The sequence below is a fragment of the Pollachius pollachius genome, assembly GCF_949987615.1.
Source record: "Pollachius pollachius genome assembly, chromosome: 5".
Classification (NCBI taxonomy): domain Eukaryota; kingdom Metazoa; phylum Chordata; class Actinopteri; order Gadiformes; family Gadidae; genus Pollachius; species Pollachius pollachius.
Window position 1 is genome coordinate 17,302,218 of NC_136938.1, and position 23,947 is coordinate 17,326,164.

At 42.0% G+C, this 23,947-nt stretch overlaps 1 protein-coding gene across 1 annotated transcript; it reads left to right on the forward strand.

Annotated features, from left to right (window-relative positions):
- Positions 1 to 764: 764 nt before the first annotated feature.
- kif18a (kinesin family member 18A) lies at positions 765 to 23,669 on the forward strand (the record flags this gene model as incomplete). Its single annotated transcript, XM_079736573.1, has 16 exons — positions 765 to 1,077; positions 1,821 to 1,978; positions 5,374 to 5,478; positions 7,996 to 8,106; positions 8,246 to 8,443; positions 9,905 to 10,081; positions 10,191 to 10,265; positions 10,374 to 10,483; positions 11,644 to 11,806; positions 12,175 to 12,339; positions 13,654 to 13,775; positions 13,941 to 14,194; positions 22,358 to 22,709; positions 22,929 to 23,021; positions 23,207 to 23,307; positions 23,424 to 23,669. 16 exons carry the CDS (start codon positions 765 to 767, stop codon positions 23,465 to 23,467), a joined length of 2,541 nt encoding a protein of 846 aa, XP_079592699.1. The 3' UTR covers positions 23,468 to 23,669.
- Between the last annotated feature and the right edge of the window lie 278 nt (positions 23,670 to 23,947).

Consider the following 23,947-nt stretch of genomic DNA (forward strand, 5'->3'; position numbering starts at 1 on the left):
GAGACTGGGTATAGAATGAAAACGAAATTACATAGAGCCCCCAAACTAGGATATCTGATGGACCCAAAATAATCGTTAGAAACATGTTTCCGATTTGTGAGGTCTCTTGTCTATTTGTGAAAACTAAGATACATTGTCTTTATCTTGTCTACCTTTTCTAGCCCACATAAGAGCGGGTCTACATTGAAAACGACAATATCTAGACCCACCAAACCTGGACTGGTCATGTAGAAGACCCTATAGACTCTTGATAACCATGTTTCCGATTTGTGAGACCTATTTTCTAATGATGAAAACAAGGTTAAATTGGCTTTTACTCGTTTCTTCCTGTCTAGTCCACATGTGACCAGGTCGACTATGAGAACCACGACGCTCTGACCCAGCAAAATCGATATAGCTTTCACTTGTGAGAAGTGCTGCCGTCGTCACTGTTGCTTTACCTATGATTGTCAGTCACCCAATCATAGATTATGTCAACTGTCAGACCAATATTTAATCAAGAAAAATAGGTTGATACATATTTAGTATAGACACTACATGCAGATGCTTTCAGAAACCAAAACTGTAATGCGTGGGTCCTCATACACTGTGTATCACTTATGGCTGTATAACATATATACAAAAATGTCTTGCTCTTTTAACAAATACAGTTAACTTATAATTGGGTTTAATGCTTTTCTAAACATACTCATTCCAAAAAAGTGTCCTCACTATTGTTTACATCGTTTTCTTTTTTTCTTCACAGTTTCTCAAGAAGATTCTTAATGGCGACTGAGGTCTGCAACCATGTCAAGGTGGTTGTACGAGTCAGGCCAGTCAACAGCAAAGAAAAGGGTGACGACTTGAGGAAGGTTATCCATGTTGTGGATGACCGCATGTTGATATTTGACCCCAAGGAAAACCAGATATCATCTTTTGGAATACCCAAAATACAAAAGAGGAAAGTCAGGTTGGTTAACAAAGACCTCAAATTTGTGTTTGACAATGTTTTTGGAGAAGACTCTACGCAAGAAGAAATCTTTGAGAACACAACGAAAGGTGTCCTGGATGGCTTCATGATTGGTTTCAACTGCACAGGTAAATTCCCATGATAAGTCGTTGTTTTTGTTTAATGTTTTACTTGTGTTTAAATTTATCTTATTTCTGTAGTTATTATTTACTTGTCATCTTTTTGGAAGTGCAATATATTACTATGTTATAGTCTAAACACTCTCAATCACACTCCTTTGACACTAGCAAGTGTTTGTATAACTACTCAAGAAGTATAATCTCAGTTAAGAAAAAAGCCAAAGCTCCACTTTACTAATGTACATAATAACAGAACCCCTTCAGAGTATGTCATCACCGACAACCCTTCAGATTAAAGGACACGGCAAAGTAACGTGAACAAATACTTCTGACGGTGTACTAAACTAGACATGTGGATGATTGGATGATGAGGATGATTGTCCAACCGCTATGACGTGCACATTTCACGATTCCATCCTATCCGTGGTTCAAGCCACAAAAAGGCTATTAGCATCATTTGAATGTGATTGCATACCAGCACAGCACTGCTTACCATGTGTGCTTACTTGTTCTCCAGTGGCTAAAGCTAGCAAGAGGTTCCATGGCTCATATTCACCGAAGCAGGTTCCACCAACATTATTTACTTCTGGCAGTGTATGACTACTGCACAGTCCCTAGATCCCAATCCAGTTGCACTTTTTGAGATGAAGGGAACACAACGTTCAGTACAAGTAGTTGATTTTTGATTGATAAAAGTATTGATAATTTGGTTTTAACATGTTTTATTCCATATATATTTTTTTTCTTTACAGTGTTTGCCTATGGAGCAACAGGGGCAGGAAAAACACATACAATGCTAGGGTCCCCTGATGAGCCAGGAGTCATGTATCGCACTATGAAGGAGCTTTATAAACGCATGGAGGATGTTAAAGAGGACAAAGTGTTTGAAGTTAAATGCTCATACCTTGAGGTAAATTATTTTTCTTAAAAAAAATCATTCAATGTGTTTTTGAGTCGTTACATACTGCAGCCTAGACTGATTATTTGATTATTTGACGTGCTGAATCTTTTTGCCCCAAGGTCCCATATGGTCCATCGAGTTGATTTAGCTGTACCTTGAAAGTTTTGGAAAGCCTTTAAAACTGACCTGTAAACCCAAATGACCCACATACTCCTTTACACTGTCCGACCTTTTGGTGGAATTTTTATTTTGAATGTTTTAAAAATGGCAGATTTGTGTGAGATATCCCAAGGGACCTATTCGTTGATCAAGTCAACCTGGAGAAAAACGCTAACTTCAACCATTCCAAAGGCTAATCCAGGGTTGTCAAAGTTGGTACACGTATAGAAACTGCATGTGAGCATGCCTCCAAAAAGTAAAGTACCTCTTCGGTGACAGGGGGGCACATGTTTAGTTATATTTGTATTTCCCCCCCACTAGGGTGTACGGTATAAACGGTATAGAAAGTACACTGGTGTGAATTTGCGCTACGGTAGAGGTTTTGCCGAGACCAGTGTGTCCGGTAGACAGTGTTGGATGTGGCGTGTTACAAAATAATTAACAAGTATATACAGTAACGTAACTACTTTTTCATAAAGAAAGTAAATTTACATGTAATAACTGAATATATGGTAACGAAACGTAGTTCCTTTTTCAATTCGGCGCTACGTTACTTTTCCTAGGGACAGGTTTGACAGCGATACTGCCTTCTCAGGCAGTATGCGACCAGCAAGCGCGCCTGCGTGCTTTCGCAATAGTCCCTTCACAAGCTCTCATTCCACACCTTACGAGACAGACCCTGGTAGCGTGAAGCTTTCTCTGCGTCTCAGATATCGCTTCCGTAGGCATTTTCCAAAGCCAGTCCTTACGACAAAAAGCCAGCAATGGAATTAGATAACAAACGCCGTCACTATTTACCTGTGTAAGGACATGGTTCCCTTTCAAAATGTCGATAGGGCTTTAAAGAAATGTTCAAAACACTCGATCCCAGGTATGTGTTACCTGCACGCAAACACTTCATCCAAATTGAGATGCTAAAACTATACGGCAAGGTCCGTGAGCAAGAGGGAAAGAAATCCATACTATTAAACATTTGTGTTTTTCAGAGATGACAGTAACTTGAGAAAAGATTTAGTATTTTTTTCTACACATTTTTGCTGCCTAACCATTATTTTACCCCTTCAGAAGCATTTATATCGACATTACAAGATAAAATGAACATACCCGTGATATTATAATACCATCTATGCCTCAAATCATACCGTGATATACATTTTAGTCCATACGTACAGCCCTACCCCCCACGTATCCCCACTCAACTCCTCCTTCGTACAGAAGAATAATTCAAACTAAATATAAACATACTTTACTTGAAAAGTTTTACCTTTTTTATTATTTAAAATATAATATCTTTAATCTCCCACATACACACAAATAGGATTATCCAAATCGATAAACACAGTGCATCAAAATGTTGAGCTCCTCTCAGGGTTTGCCTATCTTAATTTTCTAAGCCAATGTGTTTCCACCACTGTTGCACGATAGTACTGCAGTTGGTATGGGTGATTTCTTTTTTTCTGGAAATAGACACATCTACAATAATGGAAAGAATTATGAGGATAATTGAAATATACATATTGAAAATATTGTAATGGCTTGTTCATTTAAAAATAGGGTTGTTTTGTGTTTTCGGTTTATGTTTTGTGTTGGTTTGTGTAGGCTTAATAAACACGCTGGGAGCAAATAGCAGGCTGGGATCAGAATCAAACCTAAAGCAAACCCAACCAGTTTTCCCTTGGAAGCGGACTGAGACACTTATGTTCAAGCAGACTAGACTTTGTTTTTTAGTTTGAATGACTGTTTATACCACCCTAAAAGACCGTACTACGGGGGAACGCTCCAAACTGCACCCATGCAGGTGCAGTTTGCTCTCTCTTGAGAGCAAACTGCACCTGCATGGGCGGATAAAGTAACCTACATCTCATATTGGAAATTGTTTGGTCACTAAGCAAACTTCACTACATAATCGTCATATTATCTATATCAGTGGTTCTTCTACTAGTGTACCCCCTCTACGATATTTAGCTATTTATATTTTCAGTTGAGTACCCCCTTCACCGGCACAAAGTGTTTGGGAGGAAAAAAGGGGAACATAAAAAATGGTTATGCGTTCTATTTGGAAGTGTAACCATGAACAGTAGAAGAGTGCAAATACTCACAATTTAGTGAGAAACATGGGCCTGTGCTTCATGCAACTGTTGCCTAATTTCTCCCCACAAAAGAAACACAACGCAAGGGGAAGGTCAGAGCATGTAGAGGTGAATCCCATTCAAATATATCCCTTCTGAATCTAGACATTTTGGTATTTCTGGAAGCAATTTCCTCACTGATTCTCATTTCACCCACCAATTGTCTAGCTTTCAGAATTTAAACTTTTGATCCGATACCTATCTAGATACATGTGCTATGATATAATTCAGGGAAAATACATTTTAATATGGAACGATTCGATGCAAATTAACATAACACATTATTTTTCTATAAGCCTTCTATAGAAGAGACATGGCCTACTTTCAAATATATATGGTATAGGGACCATGGAATCTTAGGTTTTTATATTTATTTCTTTATGGCATGGGGAAAAAATGGAAGACGCATTCATAAATTTAGAACTACATGTCTATTTCTTTATTTATAGACTTCATCGCTGTCCTACACAATTTTAAAAATAGCGTTGCTATTGTCAATATTCCCCTCCTTATAAGACCCAAAGGACCTCCACACGTTTGATTTCAGATTCGCTGGTGCACTGAAAATCGTTTCACCGCTTTCGGACATATCGCTGTTATTCGCTCACTCACAACTCCGATGGTTCCCAGCTCGCAAGACGCAGGGCGCGTGCGGAGACATTCACAAACACCTATGTGGATCTCCCCGCTTCCTTGTTTCATTTCCGGATCCGTATGGAAACGGCATGAAATGAGTTGACTGTCTTGATATCAGGTTGAAGCTTCACTCAACCGTTTCGCAATGTTTAAATCGGCCCACGACAGATTCTTGGTCATTTTAATTCGATTCAAGGGCCCACGATCTCCAAACTAATATAATCGAGTTGAAACTATATCTTCTTTCCTTTTTTTTAAGTATATTTGTTTTATTCATTAAAAGTTTTTTGTAAATTGCAGCTGGAGACATTTGTTCATACACCTTTGTGTTTTTTTTGGAGAAAAATGCTGAATAAATGCATCTTGTTTTCAAACTCAAAAATAAATAGTTGAAAAATCTTTAGTTCAATATTGACAAATAATCGTGATTATGAGTTTTTCCATAATCGAGCAGGCCTAAAACATTGTTTGCTTTGACAGGTGTATAATGAGCAAATCAGGGACCTGATGACTAATGAAGGTCCATTGGCAGTGAGGGAAGATGATTCGAGGAAAGTTGTGGTTCAAGGTCTATCCCTCCATCAGGTAAGTGGAGAATTGTGTATCTGACCCCCTCCCCGCCTCCCCTCATACACACAACCATTGTCACAGTGTATTTCAATGTAATCACCAAGATTTATTTCCCCTCCCCCCCTCCAAGTGTTGGATAATTTGATCATTCGATTATTCAAAATGATATATAAAAAAATGTATGATAGTTTGAATTAACTTCATATGTTCAAACTCGTGTTTCTTAATCGAAACCTAAGGGGGTCATGTTCCCAATGAGGGCACCAACAGCATGGTCAAAAACGTGGTCGTTTTTTACCGTGGCTGTGATTATTCGTTCACACTGGCTCGCCCCGATGCAAACCGCAGAGAGTAATATGAATTGTTGTCGCCGATCATCGCCGCAGATATATCTTCCCCCAGAGCTTCCCCCCATTTGTTACGATTTCATTCCTTACGGGGGGTTTTTCTGGCATTTTATGTATTTTTGTTTTCATCGTTCATCATATATATAGTGATGTATCGTTATGTAATTGACAAACATTATATTCATTATCGCTGGATCGCGATATTATCGGTATCGTGGGCCATGAATCGTATCGTATTTTGTGATTCCCACACCTATACTGATCTGCAATTAGAAAATACTTGGGTACTTCCAAGATCAAGATGGTCTCGCAAGGCTAGTGTTGCCTGGACATTATCTTAAAACACCCACCAGATCCGTCTATTGAGGTATGCATACTGCATCACCACAATGCAAAATTAAAACAATTATAAAACAGATGTGTAAGCCTCAATGTTAGCTTGAGACGCATTTGTTTTGAGGCATTTATGGCATGTAGTATTTTGTTCCAATCTCCTGCTATGAAGAAGGGCGTGACCTAGTGTATGAATAATTGTATAATTTAAAAAGGTGACACATTGAACTTCATGCAAGGCTCCAGATGGGGAGTAAAATGCAAAAATATGGTGTTGTGATAGCCATTTTTAAGTCACCCAAAGCGAATGTTTTAAAAATGGAAAAACATTAAAGATAGGGTAGGCGATCTGGAGATAACTAGCTAGAGTGAGCTAGTTTTTGTAAAGTAGCCAATTGAAAAGTTCCAATCCCTCCCTTCAGGCCTCTCGCCAAAGCCACTCCCCCTAAGCACATGACTAGCCCGCTAGCTTTAGCAAATGGGTCTGCTTTGCCTTGTGGAAGGTTCTGGTCATACTCTATGAGAACACAGGCAAAGTGCGTGCAGGTAACCGGGCAGGTAGGGAGACAGACACAGATACAGCAGTTTTTCTACAACCAAATACAACCCAATTGCTTCTCAAATCAATTGTGTATACGACAGTGACATGACAGTATAAATGGCGGAAGCACTAAGAAGATCCATGTCGTAACTTTTTGCATAAGTTGCAAGCTAACTGCTTGCATGTCAAGCTTATTAGTACCTGAGTTGGGCTGTCCCATTTCCTTGATCAAAGCAGTAATTCCTCATTGAAGTCATAGTGTGATTCTCAATTGATGTTGATTTTTTTTTTTTTTTTTTGGTGGAACTTCTGTTGATTTGTTTCTGCAATTGGGAAAACACTTTTTAATGGCTCTTAAGTAAAGCAACCACTTGTTATTTTTCTTCTCCGATATATCTGAGTAGTCTGGCTTCCATTGCTGTGAGCTTTTGTTGAACAGTCTCCAGGGCCTTAGCTATGGACATGCTATCGTATTAGCAATGCTTAATCATTACATAATCTAGTTGAGCCCAATAGCTAGAATTTCTGTGTGTTGGTATGTAGTCTAGTTTCCAAGGAGAGCAGTGTCTTAGCTTTCTTGTATCTATGCATCGCTTATATCTGTACGTCAATGCCCTGACGTCAATGGGATACGGAGGCAACACAGTGAGATGTGTTATGGTAAATAGGAAAAGCTGTATTTGATCAGTCGAGATGCCTCTGCTTTAGCCAAAAACCAAATTGTCAATGGAAATATTTCACCGTTTGTGTTACAGATGTAACCTAGTTTAGCTGACACGTGCAACACCTTAAACATCAGAAAGAAAAGTGATGTGCAATCTCTGAAACATGAAATATTGTAAGCAGTGTGGCATTATCTACTGCTGTTATGCTCTCAAATTACGGCTTCTTAGTAAGAATCTAGTTTGTACTCGGATCATTCATGTTAATTAGCATCACTCTGATGTCACTTGTGGTATGCACTGTGAGTACAGCATAGGTGTCCTGTGTTACACCATTATTCTATAGAAGCTGGTTGTACTTCCATTATGCCATTAATGGCATCAACATGTTCTTTGTCATATTCCATCAACCCTCAATCTGCACACGTACGCCATTCCATGTCTGCAAAATCATTCTGCAAATATTAATTATCAATGAAGCCTTTTGTGTGCAGCAATTGCATGTACTAGATTGCTTGGATGCCTTGCAGTAATTTATTTTTATTGGCCCAATAATGTTGATTTTATTGCAACAATCAAACTAACAAAGAATATATATGTTTAGGGTTGACGAGGGAATAAATGGTAACTTGCCTAACCTTTTCTAAAGTCCAAATCTGCAGATGACATTCTTAAGGCTTTGGATCATGGCAATCGAAACAGGTCACAGCATCCCACTGAGATGAATGCCACTTCATCGCGCTCCCATGCGGTTTTCCAGGTATTTAAACTTTATGAATAGATGGAATATAATTCAATTCCCATCGCTAAACTACCTGCAAATTATTAAATTATAACTATACCGATTATAAACAGGGGAAATTATTTGTGGCCATTAACTGTTTTGTCTGCGTCTCCAGATATACTTAAAGCAGCAGGACAAGAATGCTGGCCTCAATCCTAACGTGTGTGTTGCCAAAATGAGCCTGATTGACCTGGCAGGATCAGAGAGAGCGAGTGCAACCAATGCCCAAGGGGCACGTCTGCGGGAGGGTTCAAACATCAACCGCTCCCTGCTCGCCCTGGGGAATGTTATTAATGTTCTTGCTGACCCAAAGGTAAGTGCACATTGAAATCACAATTACCAATTTGTTTAAATAGTATTTTGAAATGTTATCCCTGCAGCAGGTGATATAGCTGTCTTTTTATTTTTGTCTAATCTTTTCTTTTGTTATATTCAGATTATCCGCTTTTGTTTTTCAATGTGCGTGAACATCTATGCAAAACAACATGCCTTTGCTAGAGAGGCTCAACGAAGGCATGTGTATATTTTACACTTTCTTTTATTATTTTTTTTACAAGGGATTATATATAATTTATGCTTTCACCCCATGGTCTGTTGTTAGGGCTTGAGTCTATTCCAGCAAACATTGTGTGCCCCATGCATTCCTGTGTTTGCGTGTGTGTATCACTTCCTTAAGAAACAAAAGATTTATCACCATGGGGACATTGTTGAATGATTATTAACAAAATAACACCTTAAACACCTACATTATTTCCTTCCTAAAGTTGAAATGAAGGTCATCCTATTAGAATATTTTTATTTAATGAATTTCATACATTTTTATTCTACTGTATCAACAAATCTTCAAGTTCAGTTAGATAGCAAAAATAAATCTAAAAGTTGTTTCAGTTAACCATAGTTGTGTTGATTTATTCGTGTGAATGTCGACAAGCCACTAGCCTTCCGATGATTCAATGGGGGGAAGTTGAGAGTCAGAGTTTTGGGTATTGTTACATTCCAGTTGCATACATTAACCTGTCAACCAGTCTTCTCGGTTTACGTGCCGGTCCCAAGGGGACCAGGTACAAGCAGGCCACATGCATTCAGGAAATGCTGCACACATGTGCCACAGCCATTTGGAAACTGGATATGTCCTGGCCAGGTTGCTTCCTTCTTGGGCAATGATATCTCTGTGTCCTTGCCTGGGCCGTGTGCTCGAGTCTGTCTTAGTCACCGCTCTGGAGTGTTACTCCTGCCATATTATATGCGTTACTTGGGGCTTATGAGCTTCACGTAGAGCCACGGGTCCTCACATCCCCAGTTCATTAAGCTTTGGAACAGGACATATTATCAATATTATATTGATTGACTTTTACCCGACATTCTTATATTTGACATTTTTAGAGGCTAATATCTGCTCTAAATGCATGTCTGAAATGCGTAATAGGAAAAGCCCAAAATGATGCTCAAATGGTCCTAGTTTAAATCCCCAAAGTCTAACTATAGGAATCCTTGTGCATGATGCCAAAGATTCCGCATTTTTTCTTTTATTTTGATTTATTTTTGCATTTTCATGCTTTATTATAGAGAGAGATAGAGAGGAAGGTATGGGAGACAGAGGGGAGGACATGCAGCAAATGACTTGATTTGAACCCGGGTCGATGCGTTCAGGACTGTGCCTATATGGTACGCACTTTAACCCAGTGCGCCAGTGGGGCGCCCCAAGAATCTGCCTTTTAAATTTGGATTTTAGTTAAAGTTGCTTGTTTAATGTATTATTTTCTTTTTCTTTCAGAATAAAAAAGGTCACATCCCATACAGGGACAGCAAGCTCACGCGATTACTGAAAGACTCCTTGGGCGGAAACTGCAGGACGGTCATGATTGCAAACATAAGTCCTTCGTCCAAGATGTACGACGACACCCACAACACGCTAAAGTACGCAGACAGAGCCAAGCAGATCAGGTCTTCGGTCAGTCCTCTTTCTCTTTTCTTTTTGGGGTCCCTGTCATCTTAAGTGTAACATTGCTTGGCTTAAACCAATGGTGTTTGACGCTTCACTGTCCTTGTGTCCCATGCAGCTGAATAGTAACGTTGTCAGCCTGAACAGCCACGTCGGCCAGTATGCGGTGATCTGTGAGAAACAACGGGAAGAGGTATGGCGTGAAGCCCACAGTCGTAAAAGTCTTGAGTAAAACATTGATATGTGTGTTGAACTCCTCACTTCCATATTAAACTCTGTTTGTTGTTTTGTTCATTCCAAGATCCTGAAGCTGAAGCAGAAGCTAAAGGAATATGAGGAGAGCAAGATCCATAACTTGGGGCCTGGAGGTTCAGAATTGACCTGGTCTCGGAAGCAAGCAGAGTTTAAGCAGTAAGTCTTGAAAGGACGGGGAGAGGCAAGCCAGAGCACTCTAGTTAGAATAAAGTGTAGAAGTGCTAGTTTATTCTTATTCTATTAATAAATTAGAGTTTGAGTGTAAGTACTGGCAGACATTATTAACATCCAGCTATGGAGTGGTGTTGGAGTAAGCATGCGTCTCTGGAAGGTCCATTAATTGTGATGCCACATCAGGCTGTCCAGGTTAATTTCCAGGTTTGTATATAGTCCATTTGGAAGCATCTCCCTTTTTCTGGGGTGGTACGTCTATTCCCTTCAAGGGCCAAAGAGAAAACAAACATTGGGAATCGGGAGACAAACTGCTGAACCCTCTTGATTCAGTTCTCTTGAACGGATGCAGTGGCATCTGCTGGAGTGGGTAGAGTGGGGGGGTTGGCGGGTGGGGGCTGGAAAAACTGAATGAGTCTCACTCCCACACATTTTCATTCACTGGCATCAGGATTCACAACTCGCACAATGGGAGCCTCTGAAGAGCTCCTCTTTTAATGGCGCTTCTCGCGCCATTAAAAATGCAGCCGTCTAGCGAGGCCACGACAGTCCCCTACGTCACCAGGGTTACAGTGGAGAGCACAGTCCCATTTCAGCTGCGTGGCTCCGGTCCCGGGTGTTCATCCGCATGCGCCCCACCGCCCCTGTCTCCCCGTCGCTGTAGCTTTGGAGAGAGCCTGTGAAAACATTTCCATGAAAAGCACCTCTGTCGCTCCTATTCACAAAGAAAGGGCAGAGGATCGGGCATGGCTCCCTTTTCAAATAGGATTCACGTTCTGCATGGACTTTATTGTGTGATAGTCTAAAATGCCAGGAGAAAATTATTTATTATTGTGAATTCTATAACGCTACACTGCTCATGTTAAAGCATGTCACACAATGCTAGAGGTTAAGCGCTGACCTTGCGACGCGTGAGCTGTTGGATTATTTTTTCTGCAATAAGTTCTGTTCAACTAAACCGCTCAATTTTTGGCTCGTTCTACAATGTTCTCATGCAAATCAAGCCGTTCAAGTGGAAGAGTTTATCTGTGAAAAGCTTTACATCAGCTTTACAGCTTTACATCTATCATATATGCAGCTATACATTTTACCAAATAGTGCCACACAAGCCATATGAAATGGGATGTGGTCTCTCTCGCTCCCAGGTTGTCGGACTCTTTGCAGGCGGTCTTCTCGGGCCGTGCCCAGATCAGAAGGGAGCAGCTGGATCTGGAGCGGCAGCTGAAGGAGAACGCGCTGCGCCAGCGGCACAGCGAGGAGGCCAACCAGCAGGTCCACTCGTTCTGTGCCAAGGAGAAGACCAAGAAGGTAGTTGTTTGTGCTGCCGTACACACATTCCTTGATCCCCGCCGCAAATTGCCGGGGTGCAATCGCTGAGTCATCAACGCACTTTTATTGAGTTCATAGTTGTCCACACTCTGGGGTTTTCCGCCCTACAGCGATGCTCCTTCTGCGTTTAGATGGCCGCCTGATCTCGGCCTTACGAGCCCACCTCCCGCACTTATGGAGTTTATAGCGCGCTCGATTTTGTGCTGCTCCTCAAATGTCACTTCCTGTGTACTTCCCCCTAGAAACCTCTGATGGTTATGAAACGGCCGTTGATCCATGGGTTCTGTTATGTTAAGTTCTGGTTCGCAAGGATGGGATGTGTGGGCTAACCATGACACTCCCACCAGGCCACCTGCAAGCACGAGCGCAGGATCGCTTCCCTGAGAACCAAGCAGCACCACATCCACGATAAGCTGATCAAGGCCAAGAAATGCTTCGAAAACAACGAAGACTGGCTCCACCGCGTCGAGAACGAGATGAAGATGCTGGGCCAGAATGCCAAGCCTCCAGAGGTACGGACCCTCCCCCCACAAACACACACACACACACCCGTACGCTGCCATTCAGTTTCCTATGAAAAAGTAAAGAAAGGAGTTGGGTAGTTTATTGAGGTACTTGTACCACTCTCTGACTCACCAAGTTCTGAGGTTCTTTCTGCTTACTTTGCAGCGTATCTTGTTGTTTGTCAGGTTACAGGGTCTGGAACAATGAAATGCCACAATCATTGAAACGGGGTTGGGGGGTGCTAATCTGTTTACCGATGAAAATTGTACGTCTGCTCAGCACAACTCAACCGCCCACAATCCCCTTAATTTAAAATGAGCTGAATCATCACAGTAGAGCACCACACCTTCCTGCATTTCTCTGTGCACTTTAGACGTAGAGTCATGTGCACACGCATACCATTGCCAAGTTGATTTCCACATTTCTTTTATTCTGCCCATTCGAAACGTATTTTGTGTCCGATTTTGATGAAATTGCACTCTGAACTAAATGTTTAAGTGGCTTAGGTTCAGGATTGAGTATGCCTTTTTCTTTGTATTCACGTTTGCTCAGCCATTGTGTAAACTCAACTAGTGGCAATCCCATGTTGTCGGAGCTCATGGCAAGCTGATGAGTCTGCCTTTCATCGTTAGCCCCGCTTTACATATTTTACCTGTTCAATTGCAGTTTTACATTTGTTCATAGTATTCTAAAAGTGTTATTTTAAAGCCAACAGCAACATCAAGCGATTAAATATTCAGGAAACCTCTTCTGTTTACGATATTTAAAACGGATGGGGTAATGCATTTGTTTTGGCTTTTGGCTTTTTCCCCCCCCTGCCACTAAAGCTCAGTTGTTGGTGTTCTTGTATGTTTATTTTGGAAGGTGGGCTGTGCCTCCCCTGGTGTCGTGACTGTCTTTGTTTTCTTCCCATCTGTTCTGTCAGTAATTAGAACCGTGCTCATTTTATTTCTTCAGCTCCCTCGTAGTTCACTGAAGAGAATAAATCAATACCCTTTACCCATCCTTCCATGTTATGTTTTTTTTTTTCTTCTTCGTCCTTTCCAGGAACCGGTCCAAAACCATGACGCATTTGCTGGTCAAATGTTCCCGATGTTGTTGTTTCGTAGTTCTTACACGTCACCTGTTGTTTTTTATGCAATTCTTTTATTTTTTGGTTATTATTCCTTGGCGAGAGCCTACAGGAAACATTGCCCAAATCAAACCACTGATCCTGCGCAATGTTTTTGCTTACCTGATGTCTCATCTTAACTCTGCCTCCACCAAGAGGGGATAGCTCAACAACTGCTCGTCTCACTATGTGTACCCCCATTAATTTGCAGGTCTTGGAAAAGGACCTGTATTGCCACAGACTGGAGTTGCAGGTGAACGACCTGAAGCAGCACCTCAAGCAGATGATTCAGCTTACCGCACTGCAGGACCAGGAGAACAAGCGCACGCAGAAGTAGGTTGACCGCACGCAGCGCAATGCGCATTCTAACCTGAACACTGCACGCCAAGCCTGCTCATATGTTTGCCTGATGCACCGCATACAAAATGCTCCAAGCACACGTTTGATTGCGTTCATCGCTGCTGACAAACAATTGTGTCTTTGGTTGTTTTGTTACAGAATGGTGAACATCTTGCTACCCGCTCACAGTCGTCACAGAGTCGTGTTGACCGCGGCCGGACTGGCCTGCGAAATCGACTCCCTGGAGTACCAGGAGCTCGAACAACTGGTGCTGCGGGAGAGGGGTGTGGTCTGGGCTGACCAGGACGCCGGGGAGCAATCCACGACAGATGACGGGACGTCGGCGACCAGCGGTGACCTGCTGCCCATCCTGTCGTTTTCCCATCTCGCCTACCACCAGGACAGCCCCTGCAGTGAGTCATCGCTTTCTCCAGTTTTGGGCCAATATAGGTTGATTTGCTTATGTATTTACATAACCGCGGTCTTACGGTTCCCGTGAAAAAAAGCAAAACTGATTATACGGGATGGAACCCACGGTTCGGTGCACAAACTGAAATGGTACGGCTGTGCCACATTTCAATGTGCAAAAATAAGCTGTATTTTTCAGCCGCAGAGGGGAAAGAAGAAGCCTGATTTCAGCATATTCAACAGAGAAAATAAGACTGAATTAAGAGTCAGAGCAATTTAATCATTAAAAAATGTGATGCTTTCTATTTGCAGGATTGTATAATACATATACAGCATATCATCGGTAACTTTAGGGTTGATTGATAGCTGATTTGTAGAGAACATAAGAGAACATAATGTTCTAGACCGCAGTGAGGTTGGTACATTTCTAATATGAAACCAGCTTTATTGTGGTATGGGAGGGAATGGTGAGTACAAAGATTCAGCAGTCGTAAGACCCCACAGTGTCATTTAAAGTTTTGGAACATGTGGACCCTCCATGGACAAATGCGCTGGCAAAAAAAAGTGATTGATTTTAATCAGTGAGCATCCATGACGCGCCTCACCTGTACTAGCGAGAGCACGTCCAACGTGTTGACCCGGTGGGGTAAATCTATCTAAATGCATGGTTTCGATTGTTGCACTTTATTGCGCAATAATCAAAATGTCTATAAAGATAGATAGATTTATAGATAGCACCAACCCGAACACCATGAACAAAAACCGTCAAACGCACAGTGACTGACTTCATCATTTGAAAATATGCCGATGTCAAGGATTTATATTATGTACACACATTGTTATAATAATATGGGTATATCAGGTGTATTATATATTACTTCTGGGCCATGGCATGCCTACAGATCCATATTCAAAGGTGCAGTGTGTAGAAATGTAGTGGCATCTAGCGGAAGGGACTTGCTGGAATGGAATCTAATATTCTTAACTATGTTTTTAATCAGTGTATTATACCATTCAGATAAGAATCATTGTGTTTCTGTTACCTTTTGGATGAGCCCGTTCTATCTTTGTAGAGTCGGTCCTGTTCCAGGGAGTCCGCCATGTTTCTGCAGTAGCCCAAAACATCTGTTAATTAAAAAAGAAAATCATATATTATATTTATTTTGTATACTATAAATGTAAAGCTATAGACTAAATGTCTAAATACAATTCATGCATCTATTAGGGAACCTCATCACTTGAATGATGTCTACTCTATGCTGTAGCGAGGATGATATAATTTAGGAATACCTACTGTCACCTTACATAATATATGCCTCTATAGGTCAACTTAGTCGTTGGAAAGGGAGCGTTGTGCGTATTCAGATGGTTGCAATCTGCTACCTCACTGCGAGACGCTACTAGATTCTCCACACTAGACCTTTAAACGTAATGAGCAACACATGGGTTTTCCCTGACAAGAACACATCTGTGATAAAGGCCTGCTACTACTAAAAGTATATGAGACTTCATTCTAGTGATGTCCTCCATCAAGGGTGAAAACGTGTCACCTTTCAATGAATCTCGACATTTTTATTCCCACGTTGACCATATGCTGCTCTGTTTCAGCCGTTTGATTCGCAAACTATTGACCTGATCCGATTAGCGCGGCAAATTGATTTCATTCCACAAATCTATCCAGCTGTATTTCTAGAGCTCATCTATGAATCCCATTCCAGCTCGCCTTTTCTAAAGTAACAAATGTTACGTCTCAAAATCCGCTCCCATGTTTCCCCTCAATTGGTTCTAAATGCACCAGCAATGGAGAGTTCCCAAAGATTTATCCGATAGTGAATATCTAAAGGTTTTGAGTTTCCTGGTTTAAGATGATATATTTTATTGCATTGGATTAATTTGTAAACCTTGTTCTACAAACCTCGCAAGAACGAATGCCTGCACATAAAGGGTAGTTCCTAAATTAACAGGCAAGGTATGTGGCATCATATTGCTCTAGTTTGGATGCCATAATACATATGCTTCCCAATATAATTAGAATTAGTCTAACTTTCTGTCATATGTGAGAGAACTGGGACACAGAGTTAGGAGAAGGACAAATTGTATGACATGTAATTCATTACTAAAATGAATACAGTTTTATGAAACGGATGGAAGACCCCCCCTCCCAACCAATGTTAGATATACCAGTGTTACCACCAAGCACTACAGTTGGCCTACTACCACAGTTAATGTAGCCTATACAAGACTGTAAATAGTTTCTTTGAAAATAATTTTAATAGTTGATATGGACCTCTAAACTACACATGTAACCTGTAACCTGTGATTAAGTTAGTTGGTGTAGTTGTTTTCCAAGTGAGGGGTTTTGAGTTGGAGGAGGCTCAATGGTGCTCTAATTAGAGACAGGAGTCAGTGAAGCAAATCTGATACAAAACAAACAAACACTCATTGAGATCCTAATATTAACTGTTAACTATAATTGGCTCTGAATATCACTAACAGGCGTTTGTGTGGCCCTTTGACAGAGCAGAACAAACCTGCACCGGATTTTCTTCATTTTTAATGTTTCTTTTGGTCCTCACCAGTTGGCACCCCTGCCCATGGATATGAGCTGCCAGTCAGACATGAGATGTTAACTCACATATGAATCAGCCAAGCAACTTAAAAACCAAAGGTCTTCTTAGAACTGTGACTCACTTTTGGGTAAAACATCCTTAACGCTGACTTAATCTTGACCATCGCCGCCAAACAAGATGTTAACACGTTTTATGTCCTATCACATTTAGTCTGGGTCAGCATGCTGTTGTTCCACCTAGCAACACCCAGGATATTCTGCGGAGCACTCTTTTATGACACACTAGCCGCGGCAGACAATGGCGCGTGAACCAAAGCCGGCCAACGAATCCTCCTTTAACTTTGATGCTGTCCATCACCCATGGGCTGGTACACTCAGCACCTGTCCCTCTGCGCCGGCTCCCGCTCCGGCCCATTGTTTCATATTTTGTCCCTTTTCTGCCCGGTGTCTTCACCTATTCTCACTCATACGGTGTCATTTGACACTTTAATCTTTTACCTCCTTTGAACATGCAGGTAATGAGGGCTCTTTGTAGCCACCATTGTTCAGGCATAGAATTATTTCTAATGCTTTTTGAATCATTTGATTGCATTTATAATTTGGAAGATGGCGGAAGGTTATTTTATGTTGTCTTTGTTGCAAAAATCCTTAATCAAGAGATAACGCAGTAAACTAAAAGGTTAATATCTGAATTGTGTTCTTTTTTAAGACCTTAAGTCTTGCTAGATACCACCTTGAGCACCGCCAGACCGGCCTTGTGTTCACATTTGCATTTCACAATGAAACACGGCCTTGCATTGGCTGGGAAGCAATTGATTTCCAAATATGGCCTTGCGTTTTTCAAAAAACACTTGCGCTGTCTTCGCTCTTGTTGAAAACGATTGAAATTCAAAAACAAATTTTCATCTGAAAAAGCCTTCCAAACAGGCTTATGTTTATCTTCCAACTTTGTCACTCTTTATCGGTTTAAAACAGTTGAATTGCTGCTAAATTGGTTCTGTTTTGGCAGATGTTCTTGTTCTTCAGGGTCTAAAACTTTCAGAGCACTGATTGTTCCTCGCATTAAATTTTATTGGAAAAGTCTTTCAATTTTTTATCAGTTTTTTATTTATTGTATTTTACAATGATGATTCAATGTTGTCCTATTGGACGTACTTGTTAAAATACGATGTGTGAAAATAGCGGTTACATGCTTAAAAAAAACTAAAATCTTATAGCTCAGATGCTATCCACTAGCTTACCCTCTAACCTCTTTAAGTTAATCATAACAACGTTATCTAGATGGAATTTCACCCAACACTTGAAATAAGGCTAACGATTGTTTTTTCAGGTTGGGTTTTATAACGTAAATATAGACAGTATTATAATGCATGTGAGGCAAGGTTGTTGACATGTTGGATGAGGAAACACTCAGGGTTGATAATCAGAGCAGCAACTAATGAAATAAGGGTGCATGCCCCAAAATGTTCCTCCCCATACCCCAACATCACGGCCCCTTCTCATGCCATCAAATCTACCCTTACATGCCTTCTGCACATCAGCCAACAAGGAGTAATGCATAGAGATGACTATTTAAAGACGAGCAAGCACAATTTAAGATGGTGTTATCATAATGGTATGATTGCTGCAAAAGACAGTCTTCCCTGTTTTGAAACGAGGAGAATTGTTTAATGACCTTTCTGAAAGGGAGTATATTGTTATTGGGAATGTTTATTTCCTGAAATATTCCTTTAGAAAAAGAAAAAAATAACGAGTGTTCAGCATGCGTCTGTATGGTACTCATTAATATTGTCCATGGTTGGCAGGTATGTTTTGGGTTTATTATTATCTCTGATCAGTGGGATGAGTCATTAATTACATTATTGTTTTGTATTCAGGTGCAGAATTGCCAAAGATAATACCAAGAAGACTAGCACTAAAAGATCCTGCATAGATATTCCATTGCTTTCTCTTCATCATTCTCCCCCAAAAAAGATTTGCTCACAGAATAAACTTTACATTTTATGAAATGAAATAGAACACGTAATACAATTTACAGTTGGGCAGCTGCACCTACATCCTGTACTTGTTGAAAGTTGCGTAATAAAATCTAGGGAACTCTCCAAGCCAATTCTAAGGAAGTAAACCACACATAAGGAACCATTGGGGGAAGGCATCAAGGGAGCTCTTGAAATATAGCTCTTCGAATTGACTGTAATGACGTTTCCTGCAGACCAGCTGGAATATATGTTCTATAGATGCACATTGTGGAAAATGTAGCTTTTTAAGAAGAGAACAATTAATTCAAAAGAAACATTGCGTCTAATTGTGGTGTTATTTGGGCAAGTCAGGGATTTAGCTAGCAAGCCATCTGCAAAGGGTATTTAATTTGGCGTTTTTTGCTAAACAAATGATACTGCGCATAGCTGAGAGGTCTTTATATTTGTCATTTGTCAAAGGGTCATTTTAATGTGACTCTTCTCTGATATGTTTCCTCATTTGCCAAAATCCTCACACATACCATATACAAAAACTAAGAAGTTGTTTTTAGTCAAGATGACGTTTCCGTGTGTTAACATCTTGATAGATCGCAGAGTAGAGGTGTTACAAAACCTTAAAAGTGCAGAACATTACCTGCAATGAAACTATGAAATGAAAAGCCCTTCATAGTGTGGGAAATCCCTGTGTCCTCATGCACTATGGTCAGATACTAGTATAAAGTACAGGCCCAGCATATCCTGTTCATTATCAAACACCCTCAGCAGAGTATAGTCATTATATTTAATGTCTGTAGTCTAGCTCTATACACATGTTTACCCTTGGGATTGTCCCTTATTGCAACACTCTTAATTGTCTTGCCTTTGCGCATAACTTTCTCATATCGGCTGTATTTTAAGTAGTGTGTGTGTGTGTGTGTGTGTGTGTGTGTGTGTGTGTGTGTGTGTGTGTGTGTGTGTCGTCATCTTATGTAGCATCTCATGTTGCTTTTTGCATTGCATTTCATGACTCCCACTTGTACCTCTAATTAAACCAATTTTGGCCATGAAGATGATGATTTTGCATAATTAGGTGAGGCATACTCTAAGTAACATCATCAACAATAATGAAAGCTAAGAATGTTCTCCATTTATAATCTTCTCCCAGGACGGACCATAGTCCAATCCCAGTGTGTTCCCCGTGTTGCTAGGGAGTTTATTCATGATGTCAACCGTGATTCCCTCCCTGGCCAAAGGCACATCCCTAATTTGCTGTAAATGTCCCAAAATTCTAATACAAATGTAGAAAATTCCCCAAACCATCAAAAAAGGCGTGCTAAAAAGGAGACTGGTGCATTCTTAGATCAGTCCTCACAAATCTCTCGCAGAAGTTGGTCTCCTAATGGGACCCACAAATGCGATACTTTAATACCATCCCAGAAATTGGATGATGTATATTATAATGCAGTCAATCTGGCATGGGTTTTTTACCTTTCTCTCTGGGGTTCACCAAGACCAGTGTCCATAAACCTGTTTCCATTTTAGGAAAGATGTGAAGGCACGTACTTCAACATGAGGTGTGAGCTGATGGAACGTCTTTCAGCGATTGCAGTCGGAGCGCATGGCGTTCATGATTCAGAGCCACACATGTTAACGCTCACAGGCAAAGAAAATGACGTAAACAATAGGCAATAATGTCACTCCAACGAGGATATCGACTATATTCGAATATATTGAACAATAAGCCTGTTGCTGCCGTGTCGAGATACCCTTTTAAAACCCGCAGCGAACACCCAGGAGATGTCCTAACCGTTCATATCAAGTGGGGGAACAACCGGGGCCCCGTCTGGTCTGTCTGCTCTTGAGTTTGCACAGCAAAGACAGACGGCGACTGGTTGACGCGGCGGCGTGAGAACGAAGTGCATCGTGCTCTAGGTGGGGGTGTTCTGGTTGACCGTAGCGCCGGACTAATGCGAGAGCCTATCCAACACGCATGTCCTTTAGCGTACTGGGCTGCGGTTATGAATGCTAATGTGCTCCCGCCACAGACTGCTCAGTCTCTGTCGGTGCTTGTATTTGCAAAAAAAAAACAACCCTTTTTTAAAGTGTTTTTTTTTTTTTTTTTTCCTCAAAGAGTCCCATCGAGGGAACTGATCGGCTGATGTGGCCGTATTGCATCGCTGTGTTACGGGCTAATGGTGCTCTCGTAGCTGGTAACGGGCCGCATGGCGAAAGACAAAGATGAATTGTCACATCGGTTTGTTTTTATTTCTCGTTTCCCCCCGCCCCCTGCCCCCCCACCCAGAGTTATTTATAGGGATCTAAACCTGACTCGTGTTTGTCATTCAGCCGGGCTCCCTCAGCTGTTACCCGTAGCCAATGAGAAGAGAGGGCTCCACCCTGCAGTGCGAGGAGCCAATCGGACGGCAACTCTTTTATATTTATTTTTGAGTGAAATGCTTTTTGTGAACGAACGAGACTTAACCCTTTGTGGGCTGGATGCTACCGGCTGTATTTATAGGAATGTTTTAGCGTCTCGTTGATTTTGAGCACGACGCGTACGCACGCACACGCGTCTCCACCCATACACAAAGCCGTTCTGTTTCCCCCCTAGCTGCTTCCTCCTCCTCTCCGTCCCCTGTATCCTCCCCTCCCGCCCTGTTTATTGCAGCAGCGCTATCTTATCCTCGCCCGAGCTACTGACGGATTGTCTGGCTTTTTGTTTCGATTCAAGCTCTCCTTCCTGCTGTGTACATACCTCCACCCCCCCCTCTCTCATCCCCCCTCCTCTCCTCTGTCTATCTGGAACCTAACCCTCCCCATCCCCTCCTGAGCTTCATTCATGAAAATGCCGATCCGCAGCAGGGCAGGGGAAACGTCAACAGACGTAAACCCCTCGTCCCCACCAACCAGAACCGTGCAGCAGCCGCAGCCACGCGACCCTAATACAGCTGAGCTTCTACCAGAAATAGCAACTCATGCATGTATTAATCCCCTACAAGCCAAAAATATGGGATTGAAGGATCGTTGCTGCCATTTATTGTGAGGAACCACTAGTCCGCATTTATCACCGACTGCCCGTCCTGCTGTACTATATCCACTATGACTCAAATGGCTTCAATATTGCATTCAGCTGTCCAGGTTATATATATCGTTGAATACATTAGGTGTCTGTTTTGTCGACGTTCATTTCATCTTTTTGCCGGGCTATATTACATTTTGATTTGGTTAAAAACAATCCAATTGAATCAGTTCATTTTTCTTTTTACATGTCCATTGTGGTAGAATGTTCATAATAACACTGTTAAAAGGCAAAAGAGTCTGTTTGTAAATATATCAGTAATATTTTACATGATGCATTGTAACTCCAGTAGAGCTGAGCTCCACAGCATACCATCAAATGCACACCGTGTCTCTGGTTCTATTAGCATAACACGACCACAGTGCATGTCCTTGTTAACTACATGTGGCCGTGTGGGGATGGGTTCAAACTCCCAAAGCGGCAGAGCAGGCGATTCTCGCGTTCAACAGCAAAAAAAAAACGTCAAAGCTATAGTGGTCCGGCGACACACACCGGGTAGACGAGCGCGGTCGAAACCCAGTGGTCGCGTGTCTCACGGCCTCTTTTATCTTGACCGCTACAGGGGACCAGGGAGCCGCTGCCAAGCGGCCCGTCAGGAGAAACCTCTTGGCGTCGCTGCCGCCGCGCGGCCTCACGGCGACGGCGTCAGCGCGTCAACACAGCCTCCAGGTCGCGGAGGAGGGCGTGTTCCCGCTGCACGGCACCCCCCTGCCGCAGTGTGCTCCAAGCGCCGCCGCCGCCCCGCAGGCAGACTATGATCCCAACGTGACATTTGAAGTGCCCGACGGCGAGGATCAAACGGCAGCCCACTCCTGGTCGGCGGGTCCCGCTGGCGTCTCCCCGTGGCAGGGCTCGGACCCCACTGAACCACATCTGTCCAGGGTCGTAGGGGCCGTCCAGAGCACCAGCAGAGGGTGCGAAACGCTTGTCTTTTGTCTGGGCTGTATTTTTTTCTTTTTGTGCATTGGTTAACTTGCTGAACATTTTTTGCAAATTTGCTGCAAATTGCAATGCACTTTTTAAGTACTCTCACCCACTGCTTACCATTGTATAGCGTGGACATATTATGTGTATTTTATTTTACTAATTCTTTTCCACACCTCTGTGTTTATCTTCTCCCATCCACTCCATAGTTTAAAGTTGCCATCTTTGCTGGACAGAAAGTGTTTCAAACGGCCCTACATGGCATTGACTTCAGCGGCAATAGGAAAGCGTAAACTAAACAGGTAAAGTTCATAGTGGGACCCATCCTGCCTCAGGATGACCCACATATACAGTACATCGTATCCTCTTGGTTTACTACAGACACTGTCCACCCTGGGATCCGGCCAAACGGGGGAGAGAGAAAGAGCAGCGGAACATGTTGCGTCTTACGTGGCTGTTGTTTAACCTAATGTGTACGTTCCCGCAGCGGCATCAAGGAGGTAGACGCGACCGCTGTTGTGGCCTTCAAGCGTGGGAAACTAGAGCCGGCGGTCACCAGGAGACCTATGAGGGTTCAACGTGTGGTCGGTGAGTTGGAATACATCTGATGCTAGTCCAGCCTTAAAAACGGCCTGGAAGCATGTCCTGCAGAGGGGCTGACCAATCTGTTCTCTGAAACACTCCACCCCCCCCTCTCTGTCCAGCGTCGGACGAGAACAAGCCAAGGAGGGTGGTGAGGAGCAAATAGGAGGGGATGCTCAACAAGCTGGGGGCTTGCAAGTCCAGGTCCACCTTCTATAAGACCGCCCAGCAGTTTAAGCGAGTCAAGAAGATGTGAAGCTGATCCCTGGTCCATTCTCTCCCTCTCTCTGTCTTTGTACATATCTTTCGATATGTATAGACTAAAAATTAAAAGAAAAGTCTTAAAATAGTTCATTTCATTGTATAGTTATTTTGCCTGAAGATTTCTTTCAATAAAGCAGTATAATTCCATGTTTTGCTGTGTTGAGTCTAATTAGTAAGATAACGTATCTGCTAGCTGGTTTAGCACCCAGTCCACAGTTGTTTCTGTTCCATGTATGCATTGCAGTTTATGTACTTGTCCTCCATGAATGCTTTCTCCTTCCACTGACCCGTGGTTTTGTGTGGGGCCATCGAGGGGTTTGCCCTTCAGTGGTGAGAAACTGCTTGTACAACTATTCTAATTAGCATTCAGCACATAATTTCC